General features: G+C 38.5%; 1 protein-coding gene across 1 annotated transcript in view; it reads left to right on the top strand.

Moving 5' to 3' along the window:
* Nucleotides 1-27,976, top strand: part of Hsd17b12 (hydroxysteroid 17-beta dehydrogenase 12) — a 130,430-nt gene that overhangs the window by 60,802 nt on the left and 41,652 nt on the right. The window contains exon 4 of the mRNA XM_040745905.1: nt 23,296-23,403. Within this exon, the coding sequence (XP_040601839.1) occupies nt 23,296-23,403 (108 nt within the window). The remainder of the gene's footprint in view (nt 1-23,295; nt 23,404-27,976) is intronic.

Here is a 27,976-nt window from a genome sequence, read left to right as displayed (position 1 = left end):
TGCAAGAGGCAGAAATCAACACAGCAGCTCAAAACAGATTGTTTTGGAAGGGAGTGTTCTAGGAAAATGTGGAGCCTTGGCTTGCCAGGATGGAGAATGAAAAGACAGGACAATGTTTTATATCCACAACAGCTGGTTCTGGGCTATTCATAAGCTTTTTTTAAAAATTTCAATATCTTATACCTAAATTTTACATAAATTTAGATAAGTTAGCATTTCCAATTTTGCGTTAAAATATGTGAACTTTATGTAGTGTTGCTGTCAGCTGGTACACGTGGCACATTGATATTGCCATCCTAATTGGAGTTTGTTTTATGAACTCTAATCTTTAGAATTGTCCTCATAAACAAAGATATTTCATTGTTTAACTATGATTTGTGGCTCTATTTTATAGTTAAAAACCATAGACTTTTTAATGGACATTACAGAGCAACAGAATCATCATTGGCACCAGCTTTGTCAAACAGATGGCATTTGATTTCTCCACAGGTTGTGAAAATTTACTGAATTTGAATGATTTGTGGTGTTGAAGTTTAGAGTCAACTGATAGAGTGATAGTTTATCCCTGTTATCACAGCACTTTAGAGGCAGAAAGCAGAAGCACCAAGGGTGCAAGGCCAGCCTAGGCTATACAACAGATTTGAGGTAGTGAATCTCATCCATTTCTATAAATTTTTTTTCTGAAGTTGTGAGCCCATATTAAGCATTAGAATCATTGCCTTTGTCTGATAATTCTCATTTTCTTCTATTAGCTTCTATAAACTATTCAGTTTCTCCTTTACATTTAAAGGAGCCAATAATCTGAATTTAAATCTGCTGGGTTAAAATCTACAATTCACTCTTAGGTTTCTATTTGTCATGTTCTTTGATCTTAGTTTCATTTTTTTCCTGTCTGCATTTATAATTAACTGTACACTTTTAATTATTTCATTGCTTAGTTTCTTAGGTGTAATTATTGCTTCTTTTAAAAGTTGTATAGATGATTTCAATAAGCAGTCTCAGGGTTCTTCCTCTTCACTCCCTTGCCCCCTTCAGTATATTTTGTAGGCTGTTTTGTAAAATTCTCTATTTTTGAAAGGTGTTTTATGTGGGTATAAAAGCCCAGGTTGACGGGGATGTGGCTATGTTTTCAGTACTTTGTGCTTTTTGGCTTCCTCCTTTCTAACAACTTAAAAATACCTGCTACCATTTACCACTGTGAGTGGAAACCTCCTCTCCCTTTGATTTCTCTAGTGTGATTTTTCTTCCTGTTTGTCTTGCTTGTAGTTTGTTAAGCTGATGATTTTCTTAATGCAGTAATATAACCTTAGTTCTTTAAATTTTTTGATTTTTACACTGACGTTATCATCAGTGTTTACTTGTGCTAGTGCTATTGATATGAATTTACATTCATGCATTTTCCTAGTGTCTGATCTGCTTATTGCAACATTGAGTTTTTATCCAGGTGTTGTATTTTTCCTCTATGCATATTTATTTTATAATTTTAATGGATCATTATCTTTATTTCTTAAATGTTCATCTACATCCATAAGCATAAAATATTTGTAATGACCTAATATTTTGTGAACTGGTTCTTCAGTTCAGGAAGGATAGCTAGGCTCAGAGTTTCTCTTCTCTTCACCACCTGAAAGAATCTCTCCAGGCTGTAGTGAGGACAGTCACTGGGCTCAATCACTTGTTTCATTTATTAAAGGGAGCATTGCCTTATCTTATCTGTTATTAGATATGAAAATCATCACTTCATATATTTTTTCAGTTTGAAGTAAAACATTAATTTTGTCTTCTGCAGTAGAAGGCAGCAGATATATCGGCTTCCTCCCCCCTTTGTTTTTAGTCATTCATAGATTGTCTGATAAACATGTTTTGTTTTTGCATAGGTCTATAAATGTTTTGGTTTACATCAGATTCTAAAGAGAGGTTCTAGTCCTGCATTTTTTTTTTTTTTTGCAGTAAACTTGACCTCATTTAGAGGGATGTGGGCACTTCTCAAGTGTTGTGTTGCTGACTGTGGTGCTCTTGTGGAACTCATTCTTAAATTTGCACAGAAAGATTATTTGCAAAGATTATTATGCTCTGATTTTGGCACATATATTCTAGTTGTCTAAGTTAGTTGGAGACCCTGCATCTGCCCAAGTGGTCAACCTCACCAAGTGTAGCTTATCTCAGTTCCATTATTGTTTACTGATACAGCCATTAACTGGTATAGAGAACAACATCTGTAATATGGGTGGGTATTTTGTTGGAAATGTGCATACCTACCAATTAGTTGGCCCAGCCAAATTAGAATGCGCTGGCTTACATCTCCAATTAAGTCAGCTGCTTGAATGTTGCTCTTCTACAGCTGGCATGAGGCATGTGGGAGGAGTACACTGTATCATGGCCAGACACTGGCTGTACCTCTTAATTAAAATGTTTACCTATGTTTCTCTAAAACAGTAGGTGGTCTTTGCAATTGGATTGTTGATGGTTTTGTGACTTTTGTATAAAAAGGCCCTCTTTAGGGGGTTTGGGAATGTGAGACCAAGGTACTCTGAAGTTAGTGTGTACCATTTAAGTGGACGGTTGTTGTTTCTCCTCCTGCCTGTAGGCTTGTTGCCCTCAGTGGATAACTATAATTATACAGTCTCTACTTAAAAAGATTTTTTAGAAAGACATATTCTTTGAAATTTTCATAGAATGCAGTAATTTTATGTGGGACTTGCTTAATTTTTCATCAGAAAGAGATAGAACTTTGAAACTTTAATGGAAATAGTCGATTTAAAATGAAATTATGTATGCTCTTGTCAATTACCAGTTATTCTGTTAATCTCATTTGCCCATTACTTATTAAATATAGTTTTTGTTAGATTCTAAACTTAAAATCAGTTACTGATTTAAACAACCTAGTCAATGCTTTTCCCTATCTGTCCTGCAGCTTGGCATAGGAACATTGTTAGGTATTCTGGCTTTTCATGTTTAATGACCCTTGCATAAGCACTGTTATGTATTGGGGTTACTTAACATAAGCACTGCAGTATCAGCACTGTTGGTCAGATTAACAAAACTAAAGCACAAAGGATCATGGATGTGTTGGACAAACCTCTGACTCACATCCCAGGCAGGATAGAGCCTGATGGCATACAGTCTTATCAGGCCACTCATAGTATACAATTTAAAACTTAAGAATAGTTTATTTCTGAAACTTGGCATTCTCTGTATTTTTACTATGCTTGATAGTGCATGATAGCCCCATGGAAACTGAGGGTGCTTTATTGAGTTTTGCATTCTTTTGAAAAAGGGCCTGTTGCAATTGAATTTCAGAATCCATTGTTAAGGAGCACTTCCCACATTGCTGTCTTTGCTTCCTTTTGACAGGCATGTATTTTTCCTTCATGTGTGTATGTGTATATCTTACCTTTCCTTCTCAGAGAAAGACACGTCGACCTCTCCAAAAAGCCAGCCTTCTGTTGGTGTCTCAGTTCTATCTCTTGCCTGGTTCCTTAGCGAATTGTTTATATTAGCAGTCTCTTGATTTATCTCTAACTAATACTCTGTAGATGGCTTACCTTTTGTTTAAAAAATCAGGTATTCTTTTTTATCACTTAACTTTTAATTTATATTTTTCACTTGAAAATGTAAAGATCATGAGTTCCTGGGTGGCCCAACATTCCTGGTGACTGATACTGGAGATATAACAAAGTTATCCTTCAGATGGGATGCATCACATCAGGTTTCCTGTAGCCCCTCATACTTACTGTTGCTCAGGAACATACTTGAGTGCTGAGGACATTGAGTGTGCAACCTCTTAGCTGTTAAGTCTCTTGGCATACATAAAAGGAAACTCAGATTGCTTACATGCAGGGTAGAGCATTCACATAGCATTAACATTTTGGGATTCACATTATTTTCAGTAAGATGTATTTTTCCTATTATTTAACTTGGGGGTCACTAGCAGGTCTAACCACCCATTCTTAGCAAGCCAATCAAAAGAGTGAGATGAAAAATGAAAGCAAAAAAGGAGATTTATGTAGTTATGGCCATATTGGAAAGTGGAACCAAGAGAGCTGTTGAAGACAGTCTTTAAAGAAGATAAACATTTAAATAGAGCTACAAAGATATGCATATCTAATCTAAGCAGGCCCATTAAGCTGTGGTCCTGCCCACCTCTGGCCCATCATTTCTGGGCTTCAGTCTAATCATGTAAAGTGGTCTGGCAAATTGTTAGAACTGTGTGAAATCTCTTTTTGGGAGACTAGTTCCCCATCTGACTGATACCATTTCTTTCTTCCATCATGAGATTTCTGAGAAAAATTGCCATTTCTTTAGGTTCCATTATTTCAACAGTCTGGTAGTCAGATTTGGCTACACTTCTTGTAGAGTATGTTAATGCAGTATACACATTCTCCATTAATTTGCTTTTGTATCATAATAGAAACATTCCTGGAAATTATACAGACACCATATGTACTTAGATTAGAACACAGGAGACCTGTGGAATGCGTATGTGTAGGTCACTGAATGGTTGTGGATAACTAGCAGCCTCTCCCCATTCATCACTCCTGCTGTCTTCCCCAAGCTCAATGGCTGCCTTAGCTTCTGCTGATATTACTCTTTAGTTTCAGTTTCTTTGACTTTATACTACATTACATGATGCAGACAGTTTTTATCTTGAAGTTTGACTTCAACAAGAATTGTTTCTGAAATTTTCCATATTTTCAAATGTAGCTGTAGTTCATTTATTTTATTGACTTCACAGATATGCCATAATTTAGATTTCTTTTTGCTGACATTTGAGTTCATTCCAGTTTAATGCTATTAACAATAACAATCTTATAGTTTAGGAGCTCAAAACGTTCAGTTCTCATATTGGGTTTTAGTTCACCTAAGAGTGGATTCATATTCTTGAAGTGTCATGGCAGCATCTTTCTTACGAATATGGTGTTGCTGTTTTTCTCAGGTTCTTTGGTACACAGATAACAAATGCAGTGTTGAAGATCATGCTGTGCAAGTACAGCATTTGAGCCCAAACCAGCTACTGTACCTTAAATTTGTCTGTATACAGTCACCTTAAAAGCAGAACCAGATGCAACAATGATATCTGAGACTATTAGTCTATTTTCATGCCTTAACTTCTGGTACTTTTTGTGAATTTCAAACCCATCAGGATATAGATATTTCAAAAGCTCACAGCCAACCTTTTTACTTATCTGCTTTGAATTTTCATTCTATAAAGTATATGTGAGTTGGTTTACCAGGAAGTATCCCTTTGTTTGGCATGTGTGTTGAAATAATTTTATATATGCATTGCTTTCTTTCCAGCAACCATACTGTTGGATTTGAAGGAAAACCCCAAGCACTCCAAAATGATAGGCTCGCTGACTTGGTCCTAAATGACAGTCTTGACTCAGTTCACACCTGACAGTAGGATTGCTGATGGATACTTTCAGCATTCTTCAGGAACCTGTGATGCTGTTTTTGTGTATCAGGAAAAGTCACTTCCATATCTCTTCTTCCTCTGGTGGATGAGGCATCTGGCTTTCTATTGACATGTACCTATGGTGCTTACCAAAGCCAGTCCTAGTCTGCAGACTCTAGGTCTCTCACATGCACTTGCTATATGTCTCAAACCCACACTAGCGTTTTGCCTCCTCCTCTACCCTAAACTCCCAGGCTGCTCCAGTCCAGGGGCTTCTCTCCCTATAGCTACTCATCCTCCTTATAACTTGCATGATTCCCTTCTCCACTAGTCTTGGTATTTTCTCTTTTGCTGTTCTCTGCTGTTCTCTCTTTGGCAGATAGCCCTGACCATGTACAGTCTGCTTTTTTCTCTGCTCTGGACTCTTCCAGATGCCTCTCTCAAAATAAAAACCTTCCCTCTAGGAGGAGTGATGAGCAAAGGGGTCAAGACTGGACAGGTGAAACCCACAGAAACAGCTGACCTGAACAAGTGGGAGCTCATGGACCCCAGACTGATGGCTGAGAGGCCAGCATGGGACTGATCCAGACCCCCTGAATGTGGGTGTCAGTGAGGAGGTCTCTGCAATCTTTAGGGCCTCGGGTACTAGATCAGTATTTATCCCTGGCATTTGAATAGACTTTGGGAGCCCCTTCCACATGGAGGGATGCTCTCTCAGCCTGGACACATGGGGGAGGACCTGCCTCAGATGATATGACAGAGTTTGGGGATTCCCTCATGAAGGGCCTCACCCTCCCTGGAGAGTAGAGTAAGGATTTGCTAGGGTGTGGGGGAGGAAGGGAGAAAGCTTTTTTGTAATTTAAGTAAAAAATAAATAAAAAACAAACTAAAAAAAAATAATCCCTTCCCTCTAATGGAATGGCTATTTCCATGGTTTCTTTACTGTGCCCTCAGTACTAAAGTGTTGTTAATTAAATTTTTCTTGTCCCAATTATAACTGACTTTATCTAGAAGGACTTAGTTACCATTTAACATAGCAACATAGTCTCTGGGACTTTTGTACAAGGCAACTGGCTGTTCTTGGTAGATGAAGGAAATAAAGTACCACTACACATAATCTGAGGGTTGGAAATGTGTCTAAGAGTTAAATATTCGCACTGCTGGTTGTGGATGGGAATGAATCTGTAGTGATTACTTTTTCTTTAGTAGAACAAAGCCTCATAGGAAGATAGACTGTTTCTAATCGTTCTTATGAGTGGTGTGGGGAGGAAAATAAGATTCTCCTAAGTAGGCATTTTTAAAAACAGTTTTAATTTAAAGCAAAACTGAATAAAAAGTGAAGAGCTCTTCCACATTCATGGTGCCCCCCCCATCTAGATCCACATGTCTAGTGCTTACCCTCCCCCCCCAATTTAAGTCTGGACCAGAGTAGCCTGAGATTGCATAGCGCTTTACAAGATATAAATTTAGATCTTAAGTTTTTGTTGTAGGCACTGCTTATATCTGCCTTTGGTTAAGTAGCTAAACCTTTGGCTTTTTACAAACACCAGAAAAGTAATTTACATTTTATCTTTTATTTTTATAAGTTTAGTCTTAAGTGTCTTCAAAAATATATTTTACTATATATGCCCATCTTCTACATGGTCATGAGTGTGATAAGTGAACTGTGTAGCCAAAGTGCAAAAATTTATTTAGTCTTTTAGCCACATAAATAAAATTATTGCTTGTTAAGTAGGGGCTTAGTTAAGTATAGTATTTTACTAACCTATTTTCACCATATATTATAAATAAGTTAGTGTTATTATTTAAAGACGATATTCCCAAGCTAGGGGCAACCCCAAGACTATTTACTATATATGTGGTTATTCTTTTTTGGGGGGTGGGGGTTTCCAAGACAAGGTTTCTCTGTATTGTTTTGGAATCTGTCCTGGAACTCGCTCTGTAGACCAGGCTGGTCTCAAACTCACGGAGATCTGCCTGCCTCTGCCTCCCTAGTGCTGGGATTAAAGGCGTGCATCACCAATGCCTGGCATATTTGGCTATTCTTGATCCCACCTAATGTCTCAGTCAACAGCTAATGACTGGAGAGACACCCGATGTGTCCTGTGTCTTGGCAGAGATGAGAACTAAGTCTTAAGATTCTTTGTGTAGATGGAAGTTTCTATCCTGCCCAATCCTGCAGCCCTTTAGTCCCAAAAAAAACACACAGAGGCTTATATTAATTTTAAACTGTTTGGGCTCAGGCTTCTTATTAGCTAGTGCTCTTTTAATTATTAACTCATTTCGATTAATCTGTTTATCTCCATATGGACTTGGCTTTCCAGTAATGTCCATGCCTCTTCCTTCCTTGATAGCTACATGGATTCTCCTTGACTCCACCTACTTTCTCTATTCCTGTTTGGATTTCCCATCTGACTAAAACCTGTTTGTCCATTGGCTGAAACAGCTTTATTCATCAACCAATAAGAGAAACATATTCACAGCATACAGAAGGATATCCCCCATCACCTTTGGATAGAGGTAACACCCTAATTACACTGAGCAGACTCAACACCTGCACCTTGAGCTCTGGACAATTTCCCAGTTAAGGAACCAGGACTTCTGGGTGGGGGGGGGGGGGAGATCAAGGGAGAGAGGGAAGGAGAGAGAGATAGAGATCACCACTTCTATGGTAGGACAAGAAGACCCTGGAATATCTCACCATGACAGAACGCAGTAAAGAAAATTCAAAGAATGAGGAAGTTGTATCAAAAAACCAAGGGGATCCCACCAACCATGTGTGGACAGATTTGAGCATTAAAATGGAAATGATAGGAACAGATTATAATCAATTAAATAAACAAGTGAAATCATCAGCCCATATACCTAGTAATTTAGTTTGCCACTCTAAAGGCCGTGGAACCTGGGAGAAAGGAACCTAAAAACGAGGCAGACTAAAGTCTTATGCAATAGTCAACTTTATTCAGAGCATAAAATTATAATCTGAGGGTTATGAGGAATCGAGTGAGTAAAGCATATAGTCACAAGGGCAAGCCATACATGGGGAACAAATCATATGCAGCAAAAACATGTTTTCCATAAAGGCATATAAACAAATAACAATAGCTCATTGTAATGATTAATTTAGAGCAAACTCACTCCTATCTGCTACACCTGGGAGGGACATGAAAGTACATTCTAAGAACAACTCCTTGTCTTATTGAAGAAACTGTGATTACAAGACTCTTGATTTCTTGGAGTTTTCTCACAAGCACTAAGAATTCCCCCCATACAACTCTGTTCTTGGATGTATTCAGATGAATGATGTGTTGAAATTTTGAGGCAGAATGGAATTTCATACAGTGGCAAGTCACACAGAATGTCAAAATTCTTGTTAATTAAAACGAGAAAAACAGCAAATTTGCAGAGAGTAGAACCTGGCAAACACCCCATAATAAGAAGGTAGTGTAATGGAACAAGTCAGAATCCCATGTTACCTGATGGATTGCAGTGAGAAGCACAGATTGGCTTCTGTGCTGTTCCTGCAAAAGGTACAGGGCCTGAATGTAACATGGGAAATGAACACCCAAATCTAGAGCACTGAAGGCACTTGATCTGTAATCTCTAGCGGGTCAGAGCATGAAGATCAAAAACAGTGAAAACAATGTTCCAGGTTGGATTAAGCTAACAGTGTCAGCACAAAGTGTGCTACTTCAATGCTTCCGCTATGAAGACCATTGGAACAATTGATAGATATTGAATAGACTTTGAAGATTAGGATGCAGTACTGCATCAGGTTTCATTTCTTGATCTGGTGGTTATTTAGGTGACTGTCTTCAGCAAGTACATACTAAACAAGCATTATTAAATGATATAATCTTTCAATTCTTTTACTGTTCTGAAAATTTATTGAGGACACAAAAGCCTGTGTTTATGTGCAGTGCAACTATTAGTGTTTATTGTCTTATTTAGTCAAATGGGAGATTTAAAAGCATTTATTTAAAAATAATAGCAGTAAATCTGTTACATGGTAATGGAAAACTTTGGGGCAGGCAATAACTTTTGAAACAAAGTGGAGTGAGCAGAGTGGCATTGGTATACATACTTTAAAAAAACAGTCCTTAGTGTTTTACTTAATAAAACTGCTTATCCACTTCTACAGTTTGTTATGTTGACTGAAGTGTAAAAAAAAATCTAATTTTAAATAGGTAAATAGCAAAAAATTTTAGGAGCTTCTTCAAGTAATTGTGGGTATTCTTTTGATCTATCAAAAGTGGATAATTAGGGTCTACCTAGATGGCCAATGCATGCAAAGTTTGTACCTGAGTTTGTACAAAGATGACCTGAGTTTGAATCCCAGGCCCCATACAGTAGAAAGAGAGAACTCATGCCCACACTTGTCTTTTGACTTCTACAGGCACTCTGTGACATGCATGTGTTCATATATTACAATTTTTTTAAGGTCTAGGTGGAGGTTTCTTAAAGTTTCTTCCATTATGAGGTCAGAAATAATAGCAATGAAATCTTTATAGTTGGTCACATTAAAACTCATTGTGTACTTATACCTGGAATAGGTGTTATATCTGCTATGATTTTTTTTAACCTCTGAGAAATGTTGATTTTTCAGTTTTATAGGCTTTTCCCAGTATTAGTACACTATGGACTGATCACAAATGTTAATATCAACCCCTTTCTCATCAGAAAAAATCTTTTTTTTTCTCAGACTTGTGGTAGATATAAGTCTTTCAAAACTTATTTTTATTTAAAATTCTAAAATTTTATCATGAACAACAAATCTTGCTTTTCTTGAAGTGGCAGGGTTCATTTTTGATACAGTAAATATGGTTCTTATAGTTAAATAGTGTGCACGAAAAGGGAGTCAATTCAGCACATGAGTGCTGAATCTTTTACCTTCATATAGCCATTGTATTAGATACTGAGAAGGCATGTATCCATCCCATTTTATTATGTAGAACTTTGAAAATTTGTATACAAAAGACAGTCATGCAGTAAAATTAATAATTTTTGTGCTTGATCGGGAACATTATTAAATGAAATTGACTTTTGCCTTTTTGCTCCAAATAGATGAAGGATGCGGGGACCTCCAGTACATTGGGTACCACTGCTTTGATTTTCCTCACCCACCATTGCTCTTTAACACAGTGAAGACAGCAGAGAATGCCTTGATATCTTGGCTTTCATTGGCTATGGATGGGTCACCACATCAAAGTAGTTCTCAATGCTGAGCATCATGACAGCAGTTTAAAATGACTCACAAATGGGGGTTCACTTTACAGTATTTAATCTGAGATTATTTTAAAAATACATAAATACTGTTTCTTCAAACATTGAAAATGGGTATTTATGAGAATAATCATTTGCAAACTTTAACAATATGCCAGTAAGTCTTGTACAGAGTGAATGACATAATGTTCTTGGCACATAGTTAACTTGAGGTAACCAATTGCTGTAATAATTATTGTTCTCATAGTAGGATATTAACTGCAGCCCTACACATTTTACGTGGAACTGTGTGTCCTTTAGGGCATCCTGTGATCAGAATGATGTGTGCCGAGCTGTTATTCTTGGTTTGAAGAATGAGACTGTACATTAGCTACCTTTGCTTTCTTTTTGTTTTACTATTTGAAAGCTATGCCCTGAATAGTGTAAATGAGGATGGGTATTGGGTATGTTCTGTGTTGAATAGAAAGGTGGTTCAAGTCTTGGCAAAATGTTGTTTAAGGGGTCAGTCAAATGCCTCTGCAGGTAAAGGTACTTTCCTCCTAACATCATAACTTGAGTTCAATCTCCAGAAGTCATAAGGAGAGAACTGACTTGGAAAATCTGCCCTCATCTTAGACCACACAGACAGTTAATAATTGTAAAAACCAAACGAACAAAAGCAAAGTAACTGTATTATTTTAAAAGTGTTAATTACATACTTGGGAGGTGGAAGACCATGGGTTCAAGGTCAGCTGATTGAGGTGGTAATGGCTTTAATTCTAGCACTCAGGAGGCAGAGGCAGGCAGATCTCTGAGTTCAAGGCCAGCCTGGTAGGGAGTTCCAGGTCAGCCAAAGCAGCATAGTTTAATCCATGGGCATTGGGGAGGGAGCATAAGGTCTTTCTTGGCTGCACAGTGAGTTCTAAGCCACCCTGAGCCACTTGGTATTCCATGGTGCATTGTAACAGAATAATAAATACTTGGGTTTTTTGTTTGTTTGTTTGTTTGTTTTTTGGTTTTACAAGACAGGGTTTCTCTGTATTGTTTTGGAGGCTGTCGGTCCAGCCTGGCCTCGAACTCACAGAGATCCACCTGCCTCTGCCTCCCGAGTGCTGGGATTAAAGGCGTGTACCACCTCCGCCCAGCTAATACTTGTTTTAACTTGTGATTTTGATAAAATTTAAGAAAGGAACTGACAAAGATCCACTTGCCCCTGTCTCCTGTGTTCTGGGATTAAACAGAGCTATACAGAGAAACCCTGTTTTAAAAAACAAAGAACTGAAAGAAATTAAAACAATTATTAAGCATCTTTCTTCTGAGTACCTCAATGAGATTAGGAATTTAACTTAATTTAACTTGCCAAGTCCTGGGTTTGATCCCCAGCCCAGTAAAACAAAATAATTCCTTACAGTCTACCCTCATCCCAAACCAAAGCAACAGATCCAGATCTTGAAAAGCATATCCCAGGCAAGATTTCACAAAACCAGAATGGCTCCTTTTATAAAGTAATGCTAAAAGACAGTTTACTTTTAGAAACATATTAGCTCATGCAGTTTTAGAGAATGGTGCTATGAATATCTGCTTTCTACATTTATCTGTCCTTATGCTTTAAAAAAAAGGAGAGGAATGTTATGGCAGATTACAAAAATAACTTTTATTGCCTTCTAACTTGATTTTTAGTTCGGTTATCCTGCATTGTGCATATCTCATTTCATTTTTCAGGCCAACAAAGAGAATAAAAACCCATTCTACTAGAACATAACAGAAACATTGTATTACATGATGTAAGAAAACCCTGAGATACATTCACAGGATCTGTAAGACCAAGAGGACTGTTTAGCTGGAAAACACAATAACCAGTTTTCTAAAGCAAATGGATGAAACCACTGCGTCCTCTTTCCCTAAAGCTGGCCAGCTAATGGTCCTGCACTGGCCTGTCTCCTGCCTCCATGGCGGCCTCTGCTCAGATACCTCCTCTGTGGGGACTAATCTAGCAGGTGCTTAGTCCTGTCTCTACCACCCGTTGCTCTTTATAATAAGCTGTGGTTCCTCTATTCTGCCACATCATGTCTTTCCTGAAAAACAGATGTGATCTTGTCACTGCCTGGCTTACTAGTTACAACATAGAGGATGCTAAGTACTTGCAACACCAAGTAAATGTTAACTTGCCATGGGACCATCTTCTAGTTTCGTGGTAGGTTTATTTGTACATGGCCCTACTCTCCATCCCGGAAGGACCCATTCTTGTTCAATGGTCTGCTGAAAATCTTGGCAATTTTTGAACAAAGGCTCTTACATTATTTCCTGCTGAGTCCTGTGAATTCTGTAGCGGGTTCTGCTGTTATCCTGACACCTGCAACCTCCACCAGCTTCTTGGTAACAGTGCCCTTTTTTTGCTTTCCAGTTCTTCCTGTGTACCACACATGGCATCCACAGGGCTTCTTGTAACGTGTTTTCCCCCCTCCAGTATCTGCCTTTTTTTTACTTTTCTGGGTGACTAGTTCCTGTTTTTCCTTTTTAAAAACTCCATGCAAATGTCATGTCCTATTTAAAAATTGCACTCAGCATGAGCATGCTGCTTTGTCTTTGATAATCTGTTCAATTTTATTAGAACAGTATATGTCTCCTTCATCAATTGAGGATTTTAGCTGTTGTCCTCAGGATGAAGCCTGGCATGTGGGTGCTACTCAGCGTGTTTCTTGAATTTATTCAGATATTTATGATTTATTAAAGCTTGCCCGAGGAATCAAAAAGCAAAACCATCCTCAAGTTATAGAGATCAGGTGGTGGAAGCACACACCTTTAATCCCAGGACTCAGAATTAAGAGGTAGACAGATCTCTGTGAGTTCAAGGTCACACTGACTACAGGAAATTGATAGAGACCTAAAAGAAACAGCTCACACAGAGGTGATCTGAGCACTTGGGATAAACACGCCTTTAATCCCAGCACTAGGGAGGTGGAGACAGGAGGATATGGCTGACTGAAGAATGGAGTGTAAGGAGGAAGAGACAGGAATTCAGAGTTTTTGGCCTCTGATGGTCCGTGGAGACAGGATTGCCATTTCAACTGGGTACAGGTAAGATCTACTGGCCTGGCTGCTTTGGTTCTCAGATCTTCAGCTTGAAACTTGAGGCTCAATATCAGTCTCTAGGTCTTTTACTTTTTGTGATACACCTGTTTGTCACCATGTTCCTGTCTTGATAATGGACAAAACTTCTGAAACTATACCCAAGTCCTAATTAAATGCTTTCTTTTTTAAGTGTTGCTTTGGCTATGGCGTCTCTTCACAGCAATAGAACAGTGACTAAGTGAAACACTAAGAAATCAAACTTGTCATTAGTTATAAAGTGTTATGATTCCAAAGATCAAAAGTGAATAAAAATGTACCTCTTTGAATAGATGAATATAGTGATTCAAAAGTCTGATTTAAAGCAGAGTCAGAGAACTAGCTGGGAAATCTAAAAATAGACTATTGTGACGTGGATCCCACAATTTTGAAAGTAGAGTTGGATGTTCATGGTCAGCATTGGGGAGAGCGGGGGAGGGAGCTGTTGTAGAATTAACAGCATAAATAGTACCTACAGCAGCTTATAGTAAGGAAGGAGCAGCTATTTACTCTACCACATTCTTTGTAGACATTAGTGCCAGCTTGGTGTGTGTGTGTGTGTGTGTGTGTGTGTGTGTGTGTGTGTATTTTCTCGAGACAGGGTTTCTCTGTATTGCTTTGGAGCCTGTCCTGGAACTCACTCTGTAGACCAGGCTGGGCTGGAACTCACAGAGATCTACCTGCCTCTGCCTCCCAAGTGCTGGGATTAAAGGAGTGCGCCACCAATGCCCAGCAGGTACTGTCTTATGTAGGTAGATATAAGAATACACTTAACCTTAAGAGTTTCTTAAGACATATTCAACGTGTTATCACACGGTGTCTTCCCAGTAGCTGTGCAGATGGATAGCATCTTTTGTGCTTCATAGGCCAAGAGATGGAGTGAAAACTGAAAGACTTGAGTGAGTGGCCCTCTCTCTACCACTGCTGGAACTAGTCCTGGTCTTCCACTTGCATCCCCTCTGTTCCCAATGAACTCTGTTTCTGTGCTTCTGACAGTATCATCTTGTAACCTGAAGCACAGCAGTAGGATTTTCTTTTTCTGTTCCATTTTTCCTTCCTCTCTAAACAAATAATTCAGGTGTTTCCATTGGCAGATAAGTTTTTTACATGGAGAAAATAGAGTCTTTTCTTCAAGAGAAGCCTAAGCAAGTGTAAAGTTCAGCTTTCAAAGAATGAAGAAATCCGTGCCATGGGGGTGGAGCAGGCCTGTGTGTGAAGTCTTTATTGCCAGTGCTCCTTTTAGTTGCTGGAATGAATACAATATTATAACTTTGGCTTCAAATAAAGAAATCCTTGTTTGGGGATGGAATCCTCATGAACTGTGATTAATTTTTTGGTTTGACTGAAAGTGGGTTTTTTCACAAGAGATTTAAAGTATCATGAATATTTTTTCAAGGGCATTGAAAAGAATAGATCATTATTTTGTAGTATCTCTGATAATTATAACTGAAGGAGCCTCCTAGCATGGAGTCAGATCTGTCATTCTCTATTGGGTGTAATCACTTTTCCTCCAGAGCCACAAAAGGCCACACTCTAGGGGGAGATGTGGAGATTCCTTACCCCAGGAGATGGGGTTGGAGGATGTGACCCGATCTGAAGGTTAAAAAAAGGAGACAGTAGTAAGAATTTGTTTTTCCTCTTAAAACAATAGAAACAGCACAAAAGACTTGTACTTTTTCACTTGTCTAAATATATAAAATGTATAATTTTTTCTGAAAATGGAGTTTCTTTTAAACACACAAGATGTGTTTATACTTAAATAAATCTTCATAAATTTAGACCTAAAATTGGTGTTCACTAAGAGTGACACTGTTTGCCTAAGAATCTCTCACTCACTTTCTAGGTCTGGGGTAGGGAAACTAACCCATGACAAATAGCCTCAACCTTCCCATCTGAGCCCCCTAGGTTAATTCTTGACTGCTTTTTAAGGGATCTTAGGGTTCAAATGTGTTTAAATTTACTGGAGAGAAAGAATTGAGTTGTCTAAAGTTTATCTTATAGAACAGGTCCTACAAGGCACATAGTTTTCATTCTATAGGGGAAGTTCAGGGAGTATTGAGAAGATGGCTCCTTGAACCAGCTATGCTTGCCTCCATATTCTTTTGGCTTCCATAGCAGAGAGATCTCTGCTGCATGTCAGATACCACACAAGGTGTTGGGAAAACAGAATAAAAATGATCCCTGTTTGGTAGAAAGTAGAGACTCCATGATAAATACACATGCTGTGTGCCTGATAAGGTTATATAGGTCTCCAGGAATATATCCAAGAGGAAGAAGCTTTTCCTTGAAGGAGGGAATCATTAAAAGTATGTCTACACATTGTGTGAATTGAGTCTTAGATGGTGTCATATTACAAAAGATATGGGGGAAAGTAACAATAATTTCACAGTGTATTGTATTAGGGCCCTTTAGAGGAACAAAACTTAAAGAATAAATATATATATTTGTAGATAGAGATCTCATGTACTGTTAGCACTGACCACGCCCACTCGGGCGTGATCACAGGAACTTGGGGAGAGGCAGAGATAAAGGTCAAGGAAGAAGGGGTCAGGCTCTCTTGGGCTTTACGTTGAGATTGGAGACAAGCAGAGCGCTGACCTCAGTTCTCGGCTTCTCATGTAAGTGACTTCTCTCTAATAGAGTATCATACAACTTCATTTCCCTGAATACTTGGTGTGACTTGGTATCCTTCTTCACTTGGTGTCAGAAGTACAGATCAGGAGAGATACTTAATGATCTTCAAAAACTACTAGGAGAAATTTCTCAACTACAAACACCTAAAAATGGCCCTAAAAGGAGACAAAGACTTAAATAGTCCACAAATATTATCAGCTGAGGCTGAAAAAATTAGAATGGGCAGAAAAGAGAATACTAGAAGCACATATTGACCATGTGGATCCAAAACTAGACTGTAATTCTGGTTATTTTACCATCTAGAGAGTACCCCTCAGGGATCTTGATTCAGAGGAAGATATCATACTAGAATGGATATTTCTGCCACATAAACAGAATAAAAAACTGAAGACATATATAGAAAGGATCTCTGATTTGGTTTTAAAAGGTAAATTAAGGCTTTGTCAACTAACTGGAAGCGACCCAACAGTGATTATAGTACCTTTAAGAAATTTCTTCCTTATGGAAGTATAATTATCCCAAAACATCCTGACTTGTTTGCATCAGTGTAGAATGTAGGGACTGCAGAGATTGGCATTTTTCTTACAATATGTGGAAGGATCCAAATTGTTTTCTTTATGAATTTGATTCTCTCTGTTTTGGGATAATTGTTACTAATCATTACCAAAAAGTTACTGCAAGCCCTTTGCCAACATTCATTATACTTTCCAGGAGGAAAGATGACAGCTCATCCACAAGGTCATATTCCATGAGTTATATGGAGACCTCACAAAAGGAAAGGGAAGTGTTTTGTTCTTGTCGTCACAGAAAAACCCATCTCCAAACAACGAGAAGATACTGAACGTGTTAATACCTAAAGAAGAGAGGACGGCTAGCCAGAAGAACAAAAAAAAAAAATCTGATATTTGGTACCAATGTCTAATTTTCTTAACGCCCTTATAAAATCCATTTCTTTTTACTTCCTAATACTCTTTTGGTCCCAATTCACTTAAACAAGTGCTGGCTTTAGAGTTGGATTTGACTCTCTAAATCTAAGCATGTTTTTAAAATTAAGAAATTCAGAGTTTTTGTATTGTATCAAGGAGCCAATTTATGTAAGACAGAAGAAAACAAAATTTAGGGACTGTCATTTGTTTATGCTCAGTTCTTTCTCTAAAAGTCTAATTTCTCTCATATACTATCTTCTGTATTATTTCCTTTCACAGTATGCATACATATAAAAGTTGACATTTCTTTGTTGACATTAAGGTTTCAGTTTTCCACAGAAAACAAGGAATTTCCTAACAGCAGTCTTCAAAAACTTCAGAAAGAAAATGGGTCCCTTTTTCATCGACTCCTCCTGATCCGACTTGATGCATATGAACTGACAATTACTTCGGTAAAACCAGTTTGGGACTGTATCAGTCTACACAACTCCAGACTAATTAACTGATATGATGCACCTTCTACAATTTGGCCAGAGCCTTAGACAAGAGCTTCAATAACATTAGAACTTCAGTCAGGAACTTCAATCAAGCATCTCCCATCAAACAGAGACTGAGTACAAATGTTGTAGCTAGTCCACTTGAGACTTTCACTACACTTACATTTTCTTCCTACAGGATCCTGTGATGTTATCATAGTCCCATTTAAGCAGGAAGTAATTTTGAGAACCCTATGCCCCTTTCTCTACTGTTGATATTACAGAATAATTTACACGTGTTAGGGTTAGTTTCAATGATTTAGGGTTGGGATTGGAAGGAGGTGTACAGACTTGGGTATCTCTTTCAGATAAGTTTAGGGTTTAGATGGGATAGATATGCTTAGGATAGGATATAAGTGGATTATAATTTGTTTATCACCTTCTACATATATATGCTTTATATATGTTTGAGACAATTTAGTTTGTTTCAAGTCTAAATCTTTTCTTTAGACTAAAAGGAGAATTGCAGGTAGAGATCTCAGGTACCCGCAGCACTGACCATACCCGTTTAGGCATGGCCACAGGTACGTGGGTGAGAGGCAGATATAAAGGTCAAGAAAGGAAGGGTCAGGCTCTCTTGGGCTTGTGGTCAAGGTTGGAGACAAGCAGAGTGTTGAACTCAGTTCTCGGCTTCTCATGTAAGTGACTTCTCTCTAATAATGTATCATACAACTTTACTTCCCTGAATACTTGGTGTGGCTCGGGATCCCTCTTCACACATGTACGCATGCATGCACACACGCACACGAGCGCATTATGAAGGGAATTTATACAGGCTGTGGTCTAGCTAGTCCCACAATGATTGTCTAGCAAGAATCCAGTTTTTGTTCAGTCTTCAAAGCTGGACGTGTCACCTGGTCTTCAGTATATGCTTGAATCCTAAAGAAGTAGGCTCTAATGCCAGTGAAGGCATGGATCTGCTAGTGAGAGCAAGAGCAAGCTGGTAAAGAGAGACCAAGATTTCTTCTTCCATGTCCTTTATATAAGCTGCCTGTAGAAGGTGTGGCCCAGATTAAAGGGGGATCTTTTCACCACAGAGATCCAGATTAGAAGTGAGTCTTCCCACTTCACAGGTGTGCCCAGTCATTGGGGTTTTTGTTAATTCCATATGTAGTCAAGTTGACAACTAAGAATAGTCACCATGGATGGACCCTGAAACATACTAGGGAAAGCAGATGTATTGGCGCAGAGTTAGGGACCATGGAGAGGAAGTATGTTCTTTTAGTTTTATTGACAGAAAACTTACAAATACATAAGTTTATGTAAGTTAGACATGTTTTCTAGTATTTTCATACTTAATATCCCCAGCTACTTGGGGGAGAGATTTGAAAGAAATCTTTCGAAAGTATATAAAGTTATTAGACAAAGGAGATGCAAGTTCAGAATTTATCAGTTTGTTGGACGAAATGAAAGTAACAATGCACAGACTAGAATGCTGTAACATTAAGACTTTTCTCACTGTTTATGAGCTTCATGCATTTGAACCAAAATGTGTTAGTTTTTATATGAAAACTATTTCACCAGCATCTTCAGGATATGGTAGATTCAGTTCCAGACTTGATCTCAGACTCGTGATACTCTGAAATACTCTGAAACAACAACCTGGCTGCACCATCAGAGTACCCATACTTAATGTCATGGGATGGCTGCAACATTAGAGTACCAGTACTAAGATGGCTGTAGCATCAGAGTACCCATACTTAACAGGCCATAGGATGGTTGCAGCATCAGAGCACTTGTACTTAAAGGTCATCAGTGACTGCTGCCTCGTAGTACTCTTTGAGCTATCTTCCAGCCTCCCCAATGGAAATTTTAAATTCTTAAGAATCTGCAATGACAAGATTTCCCCTTAAATAAATGAAAAGTTTAAAGAGAATGCCACACAGTTATTCTTTGAAAAATTAATTGAAAGCTTAATGCAAACATAATAAAAACTAAAACTAAACAAATGAGGATAAGCAAGAAGTTTTTGGAAGAGAAGACCAACCAAGGAGATTTGTCTAACTGAAAATGTTAAAACCTGTCTTGAAGCTTTTACAACTAACTAAAAGCAGGCTATTATGAAAGGAAAGAAAAGGTAACAGGTGACTAGTATCATGATACTCATCTGTTTCCTAGCTCTAATTTAAGAAGCCTGGAAGGTACAGCTATCCAGGGGCTTTACAATCCATTCATGATCATTCCTTGTATGTGGACCCATCAGAAAGATAAGATCTTGGGCCAGGCAATCCCACAGGGACTGTCTGCTGCCTGAACTGCTACTGTGGTTGGGACAAGAATTTCCTTGTTGAAGCAACTGACATGGCCCATCCCATGCCCACAACAATTGCCAAATTCTGTTGTATATTATCCTACTTGACTATTCCTATTGATTTTATTCTGTAATAGCTCCTACTATTAGATGTTTGACAAAAGCTGTGTTATTCCTTGGGTCTCTGTAGGGTCAGAAGGGACAGGGCCCAACTAGACTTATCTTCTCCAGCAGGTGACTTCTGCTGAACTGGATGAGGACTGCTGGGTGGTCTGAGGAAAATTTTGGGTTGGGGACATAGTGAAGTAAAGATGGCATTTAGGGTTACTTATGCTTTGTAGGAATACAGTGGTAGGTGTTTCTGTTCATGGTGCTTACTCTACCCTTGTGCTGTGTAAAGTTAGATAATTCTTCCCTATTACTTTGTCTTGCTTATGGGGTCAGAAGCAAAGTTGGGAATTACTTCCTTAGTTTCTTAAAAAGCTAACCACGTCCTCCCAGTGGATATTCTATAAACAAACAAAGAGACAAAAACAAACTCCTGTACCTAAGCTCAGGGGGCATTGTGGAAGAGGGGTGTGAAAAGATTGTAAGAGTCAGAGGATAAGGGAGTTTTCTTTGAGATTGTGTCTACTAATAATATCAGAAGCTACTCATAAGGGCTTACCAACATGACTACCTAAACAGAAGCTGAACAAGGACAACAGCAATAGACATGCCAAAGTGGTTAGGGTGAATTCCACAAGGCCTCAATACTACACAAAGAACTACAGTCAACTAAGAAATTCCGAGAGTAGGAGAAATAGTCTTCCCTGGGGAAGAGTACACCAATTGTGTCCTAGAAAATAACTGGTCAAGAACATGATCCTCAGAAAGGAAATGTAATAGATGTCTTCAGGATTCTTCTGGGAAGGTATTCCTATCAGTGAAAGGGATTTAGCACAGAAATGTCCATCTTCTTCCACTGGACATGGTCATCAGCATGTGATGCTGAGAATGGCCCTCATTAAATCAAGAAAGAGAGTGAAGTAAGTAGATGAGAACACAGTGGGGAAATCTGTGATCACATAAGTTAAAATAGAGCCTAGTTATTATCTAGTAGAACTCAGTTCTACTGGGGACATATAGACAAGCAAATACATACTTTTTCGGGAGGGAAGGTGTCGGTGATGCTAAAGGAAGGGTGGTTGTGTTTCAAAAGCTGGGCAGGCCAGGCTTCTCTGAGAAGGGAATACTTTCTCAAGGACCCAACAGAGACAATGAATTTAGAAGAACATTCCAGACAGAAGGAAAAGGAGCTGCAATTTGCCCTGAGTGTATTTAGAACACGTGCTCAAGGGACTATGAAGAGCCCTGTGCTAGAACTGGGGAGTAGTAGGAAGAACTGCTGGAGATGAGCAAGAGAAGTAGCAGGCTACTTGCAAGGACTTCTGTTCTTGCCACAAGAAAGGTGGATATGTGTAGCAGTTTGGAAAGAAGAGGAGGTGGAGGCCTGTGGTCGAGGCAGGAAAAGAAGTAGTTTTCTGGACCAGAGCATTATTTGAGGTTACCCAGGAGTAAGTTCAAAACTTTTTAATTATCTTGAAAAACTTGCAGCAGGAGTCAAGTTGCCTGTTCCAGTGTGAATGCAAACAAGTCTTAATGGAGTTCTTCACTCCAGAGACTTCTTTCCAAAAGTCCATCAAATAGATTTTAGCATCATGTGTATCCAGTAATGTACACTAATGCAAGTGCCTTCAACAAATCTGTGATATTCAGGGTGAATTTGACTGAGTGGTATGTTGGGGCTTTTGTTTCTAGAGACATTTGCTTAGTACTCAGTGGTTATGTGGGGGAAAATTCACTGCTTTCAAAATCAAATGCTGTTAAGTATTTATTCTTGAATAAAGTTTTACATTGAATACAATGCAGCCTTTAGTTGTTTGTTTTGGGTGCTTGTTTTTCCGTGTTAATCTTTGACTGTTTTAAAGTGAGTGTTAAGTAGAGAGGGAAGTTCTTTGAGGCACTTTCTAGTAAGACATAATTGGCCCAGTAATAACTGACAGTTCATCCTCCAATGCATGAACACATACCTTACTGGCTACATAGGAACAGTGTGTTTACCTTTAACATCATGAAAGGTATCTCTTGTTTAATTCTTCTCTCCAGGTTATACATGGATTTCTATATAAGGTCAATATTTTTCATTGAGTCTAACTAAAAATCAAATCTGTCAGTGTTGGTTTTAGCCACAAATTCTTTGAATCAAGAATGGGCACTTCCTATGAGTATTCATCATGAAAATTACATGATGAGCTCATTAACTTCCACTGAAGAGAGGTTTATTTTTGGAAGCAGGAATTTTTAAAATTTTATTTGTTTGTTTGTTTGCTTGCTTATTGGTTTATCAAAATAGGGTTTCTCTGTAGCTTTTGGAGCCTGTCCTGGAACTCACTTTGTAGACCAGGCTGGCTTTGAACTCACAGAGATCCACCTGCCTCTGCCTTCCAAGTGCTGGGATTAAAGGCATGTGCCACCAACGTCCAGCCTTGTTGCTCTTTAAATGTGGTGACTTACCAATCCAAAAACCCAGTAAGATCACACTCCTCTTACTAAGATGAACTTTTTCGTTAATGTATCACACTTTAAGATACTTTACAGCAGAGCTGGGGAAGTAGTTTAACAGTTAAGAGCACTGTCTGCTCTCCCAGAGGACCCAGATTCAATTCCCAGCACCCACATGGCAGCTCATAACTGTCTATAACTCCAGTTCCAGGGAATCTGATACCCTTACACAGACATACATGCATACAAAACACCAGTGTACATAAAAAAAAATTACCTTTTTTAAAGGGTACTTTATAACATAAAGACTTAATCCTGAGATTAGAGGCATCAATTTGCAATTAAAATCACAAAGGAAGTGATATTTAAGGAGTATATAATACTATGATATGAATCCTGTTTTGTTATTTTTGTCTGAGTATGAAAAACTAGTTACCATTATTGATTTACAAGAGAAGAATTGACAAAGCACACCAAGGCAGCCCATTGATGATGCTGGGACTTTTAATTGATGAACTATTGTTTTGTTGACTTCCTATCATTGTTTAGATTGTCTTATGATTGCTTAAAATTATCCTGCTCTAAATGTCATATCAAATTGGGGGGCTTGAAAGGATAACTTTATCCAGTGATTTAATAATAATTGCCATGTATTAATTTTCCTGTTTTCTCATCACTTGTCCCTTTTTTTTCTTTCAGAAGAAAAATTCAAAGTGGAAACAAGGACCATTGCTGTTGACTTTACATTGGATGATATTTATGATAAAATTAAGACAGGCCTGGCTGGTCTTGAAATTGGCGTTTTAGGTTTGTATTTTTGCCACGTTTATGGCTCATTGTGTTCATTCTTTGGTTTTCACTGTATAATTATTTTCTCTTTGGAGGTTAGGTGTTTAGTGGTAAGATGGTTACTGATCCAGTTGGTCAGTAGTGGATGACTAACCTGTATGTACTTGAAGCTTTGTCTTTACAGTTTGATTATTCATCTTGTTTGCTTTATTTCCAGTCCCAGTCACTTTGTATATGTTAGCAACTGTGAATAGTTGGGCTTGGTATTAACACCTGTCATCCCAGTACTCAGGTAGCAGAGCCATGCTTGTATAACTGTTCTCTTTAAGGTTCATGATGTTGACCATTTATGTCTAAGGAAATGAAGGCCTGGGAAAGTTGATCACTCTTGGTCCCTGCAAACCTTTGTAGATACTGTTCAGTGTCAGCCCCATGAAATGCTAACACCACATAAATAATGTTTTTGATTTATGCTTTATACAAAAAAGAACTTCCATATACTCTCTGTTTTAGAGTTTCTATTGCTGTGAAGAGACCATGAACACGGCAACTTTTATAAAGTGAAACATGTAATTGGGGTTGGCTTATAGTTTCAGAGGTTTAGTCTATTGTCTTCATGGTAGTGTGCAAGCAGACATGGTGCTGGAGAAGGAGCCATGTTTCCTCACTTTGGGCAAATAAACCTTAGTTGAAAATGCATGGTGTTGAGAGACTTGGAATTTGTCTAAAGTGACAGAAAGACTGAGGTCAGTCTGTCTCCTGTTTGTTTTTTCTAAGTGTATTACTGTTTCGTTTTACCTCAGTGCTTGCTCCTATTAGAGAACCAAGTCTTTTTGCTGAATTCATAGGAGCATTGAATTGTATTATGGAAAAAAGTCATCATATGATACTGACAGGAAAACAAGAGAGGAGACGCCAAATATCACATGCTTTTTTTTTCATGTGGAATCTGTGTTCATATATATAATAGTCACATGTGCTCATGCGCGCACACACATGATATTAGAGCAGAAGGAGAATTATTTATGAGAAAGAAAGGAACCAGTGAGGAGAGGGAAAAGGGATGGAGGAGTACTGGGGTGTCTCTGTTCTCTGTCCACCTTGTGTTTTAAGATGACCCACTACTGGGACCTGAGGTTCACCAATTAGGTTAGGCTGGGCACCAGGGATCTCATGTGCTAGAATTTCAGTTTTACACTACCTTGCCTGTCTTTTTACAGAATGCTGGGAATTGAACTTGGTTGTTCATGTTAAACACTGACCATTCTTCTCAGTCCCTATAAAATGTCCTTTTTATAACTTTTTTTTTCCTTTTTTTTCTTTTTCGGCATAACAGCCCTGGCTATCCTGGAACTTACTATATAGACCATGCAGGCCCTGAACTCACAGAGATAGCTCCACTTGCATTTACCTTCTAAGAGTGCTTGGATTAAAGATGTGCACTGCCATACCTGGCCTCCTTCTAAATAAAACTGTTTTTAAAGTCAGTTATCCAAGTATAATCCCATTAAGTGTTCTTGGACCTGTAGCTAACCTGACCTGCCTAGTCTCAACCACACATCCTTATGCTTGTCCCATCTGTGTACATTCTACTCCTGCCTCACTTTTTGTAGAACCAGTTGATAAAAGATGAATAAAAACCCAGGGCTAGTTTTCACCTTTGTGTCTACATGTTCTTTTGTAAAACATACATTGGAGAAGTCTTTAAAAGTTCTTCTTTACCCTAGATCTGGAATTCATTAAACACCATCAATAGGTATGGAAGTTCTGTTTTTAAGCTTCCAAAAGAGCAACTGTAATTTGCTTGTTAATTGAGATCCTGTTATGGTTTAGTCCATGGCCCTCTCCACCTTCAGACTAGTGATGGACTAGGGAATGGTGAAGGCTATCTTAGGTAGGATGGTAGCTGATAATCCCTAATGAAAGAAGACTGGGGAACAGTCATCATGTAGTAGGAGAATGGCTTGCTTTTAGAAGTAATTTGGATGGACTAGGGAATGGTGAAGGCTATCTTAGGTAGGATGGTAGCTGATAATCCCTAATGAAAGAAGACTGGGGAACAGTCATCATGTAGTAGGAGAATGGCTTGCTTTTAGAAGTAATTTATGTTACTGTAATTGTTCTTTATAGACCTTAGCTATTTTCCACTGAGTCATTGTGAAACAATAGATACTCTTGAGATGGGAGATGTTGGACATCAGGTTGATGCAGGGCTAGGGGATTGTTTAGGGATTCCTTCCTCATCCAGACCACATAGAACTAAAGAAAGGCTTCAATTTGAGTTCTGGCGTGGTAAATTTATTAGAGATAAGAGTTTAGGGCATGTGGCCCCCAAGCACCCCCTGCCTTCCCCCCTCCTCCTGATCCCCTTTCTAGAATTCTAGTACTTAGTACATATGCACTGATGTATATACACAAGGACAGATGTTTTTCCATGTCTCAAATGCTAATGGAATCATCATTCCTGTGATCTAGCTCCTTATTAAGTAGGAAACTGTAAGGTAGTAGTTTGTACTTTAAATGATTGAAGTAGAGTTGTTACAATGAATAAGGAAAGCTGTCTGTGTCATTACGTAGTATGGTGTTCTGTCGGAAAGGAACAATGAGCAAAGTTTTTATCTGGGATAGGGCATACTATAACAAAATCTGGGGTCGTTGGTAAAAGGGAACATAATTATGGCTTGGCTTAGCCAGTAGGGTCAGCAAAAGGAAGATTCCAGAAATATAGGAAATAGAAGAAGTATGACTTGATGACAGGTTTCAGATTGCATAGGAAGGTAATCTGTAAGTGACACACCCACTTATAAAGCGCTATTTACTAAAATAAACTATTGAGAAACCCTCTAGGGGTGATGCTCATTTAAGTGTCACAGCACTAGGAAGGTTGAGAACCACCGCTCCAATTGGTACTATAGATAGTTGGAAGGAAACATATATCCAAGTTTCACAGCAGATAGTTTGGAGCCTGATTATCTAAGACTAGTTTTTCACTGGACCAGCACAGTGGCGTGGAGAAAGAATGAGTTTTCACTGGACCAGCACAGTGGCGTGGAGAATGAGTTTTCTTTGCATGGGTTTGGCTCTCTTCAGTAGAGCTGTAATACAAGTTACATATGTTCTAGTAAGTTCACATTTTAAATATATTTTTAAGAGTTTCATCCTGTATATTTTGATCATATTCTCCCTCTATTCCTGCTCTCACCTAATTCCACCCACATCCTCTCATCCCCCTACCATTTTCTTGTCTTCTTTACAAAAAATAATAATCCTTAGAGCCTAATTTGTGCTGACCATAATCGATGCTTAATAAGGAAAATTAATATTTTCAAAATTACAAAGGAAAATGCTAAAGCCTTTTGTCATAAAAGAAACATTAAGTTTTCAATGAGATAAGTGGAAAGAAAACAGCTCTGTACTATGCAAATTTATACTGAAAGGTCACCATAAACTAATGAAACTATAAATGCTGTAGGCTGAAAAGTTAGATCTGTAATCTGTTATGCAAAAAAGTAAGCAGCTGCTGTTGTCTTCCAGGCAAATGCCAATAAGTACAGATTCCAACAAGCTTACAAAGCTTCACCATTTAGAGAAAATTATGTCCTTACTTCCTTGACTAAGAAAGCAACTGATAACAAAATGATTGCTGTAATGCTTACTTGATCTAGGGGGAGACACTCATTTGTGTTCCAGATTGGTTTGAAGGACTCTATACAATGCATTGCAGATGTAATTTGCTAAGGCCAAGTAAGTAACCGTGGTTTTGAAATATAGCACAGGCAATACCTTTGTTTTTTTCAAATTCTACCATTATGACTTCTTTAACTTTATAAAAGTGAGAGTCTTTATTCTGGAATGGCAAGGAAAGGCCCTTTGGGGAAAATGTTACTTTGTGATTCAGGTTTTAGAAGTCTTTAAGTGTCCTAGGTAAGAATTTCCTTCATACCCAGTGCTTTCAGACCCTCTCTACCCTTAGCACCATGGTTTGTGTAAGCTCCATGTGCAGTAAAGAGAACCAGCTGGGAAGAGTAGGAGCATGATCAAGTTCCTTAGGAGTTAACAAAGAGAACCTTGTGCTTGGAACCCACCTCCCACCTTTTCATGAGGCACGGGTATAAATGGCTGATGCTTAAGAGTGAGCAGGAATTATTAGCTGGGATGTGTAGGACAGCAGTTTTTCTATCATTGCCAAGATATAGTTTTCTTTTCTAACAATTAGGGCAGGTGAAACTCCCTTTTGTGGAGCTGAACTCTTACTCTGACCACTCATAGTCAGCAGAGTTGTTATCAGGTACAAAGGCAGTGCCTAACGTGTCCATTTCAGATGCCAGCTACAAGTTGCATGTCTCTAGGCCACCTACACTTGTGAATAGGTGGCTAGAAATTCCAGATTCCTATGGCTCACCAGGTCTCAGCTGTTAAATTATCTCACAACCATCTAGAAGATAGTAGACTAGATATGACCAGTGAACTGTACCAGGCCATGAAAGGAGAGAGCAAAAAAGAAGCAAGAAAGAGGTGGGGTGGGGTGGGGTAGAAAAACATGGATAGACCAAGAGAGCATGTGGCTGGTGGCACGGTTACATAGGAATGA

This window comes from Mesocricetus auratus, unplaced genomic scaffold, assembly GCF_017639785.1.
Source record: "Mesocricetus auratus isolate SY011 unplaced genomic scaffold, BCM_Maur_2.0 Super-Scaffold_100004, whole genome shotgun sequence".
Classification (NCBI taxonomy): Eukaryota; Metazoa; Chordata; class Mammalia; order Rodentia; family Cricetidae; genus Mesocricetus; species Mesocricetus auratus.
Note: the sequence above shows the minus strand (reverse complement) of the source record. Positions and strands in the feature narration are given on the sequence as shown.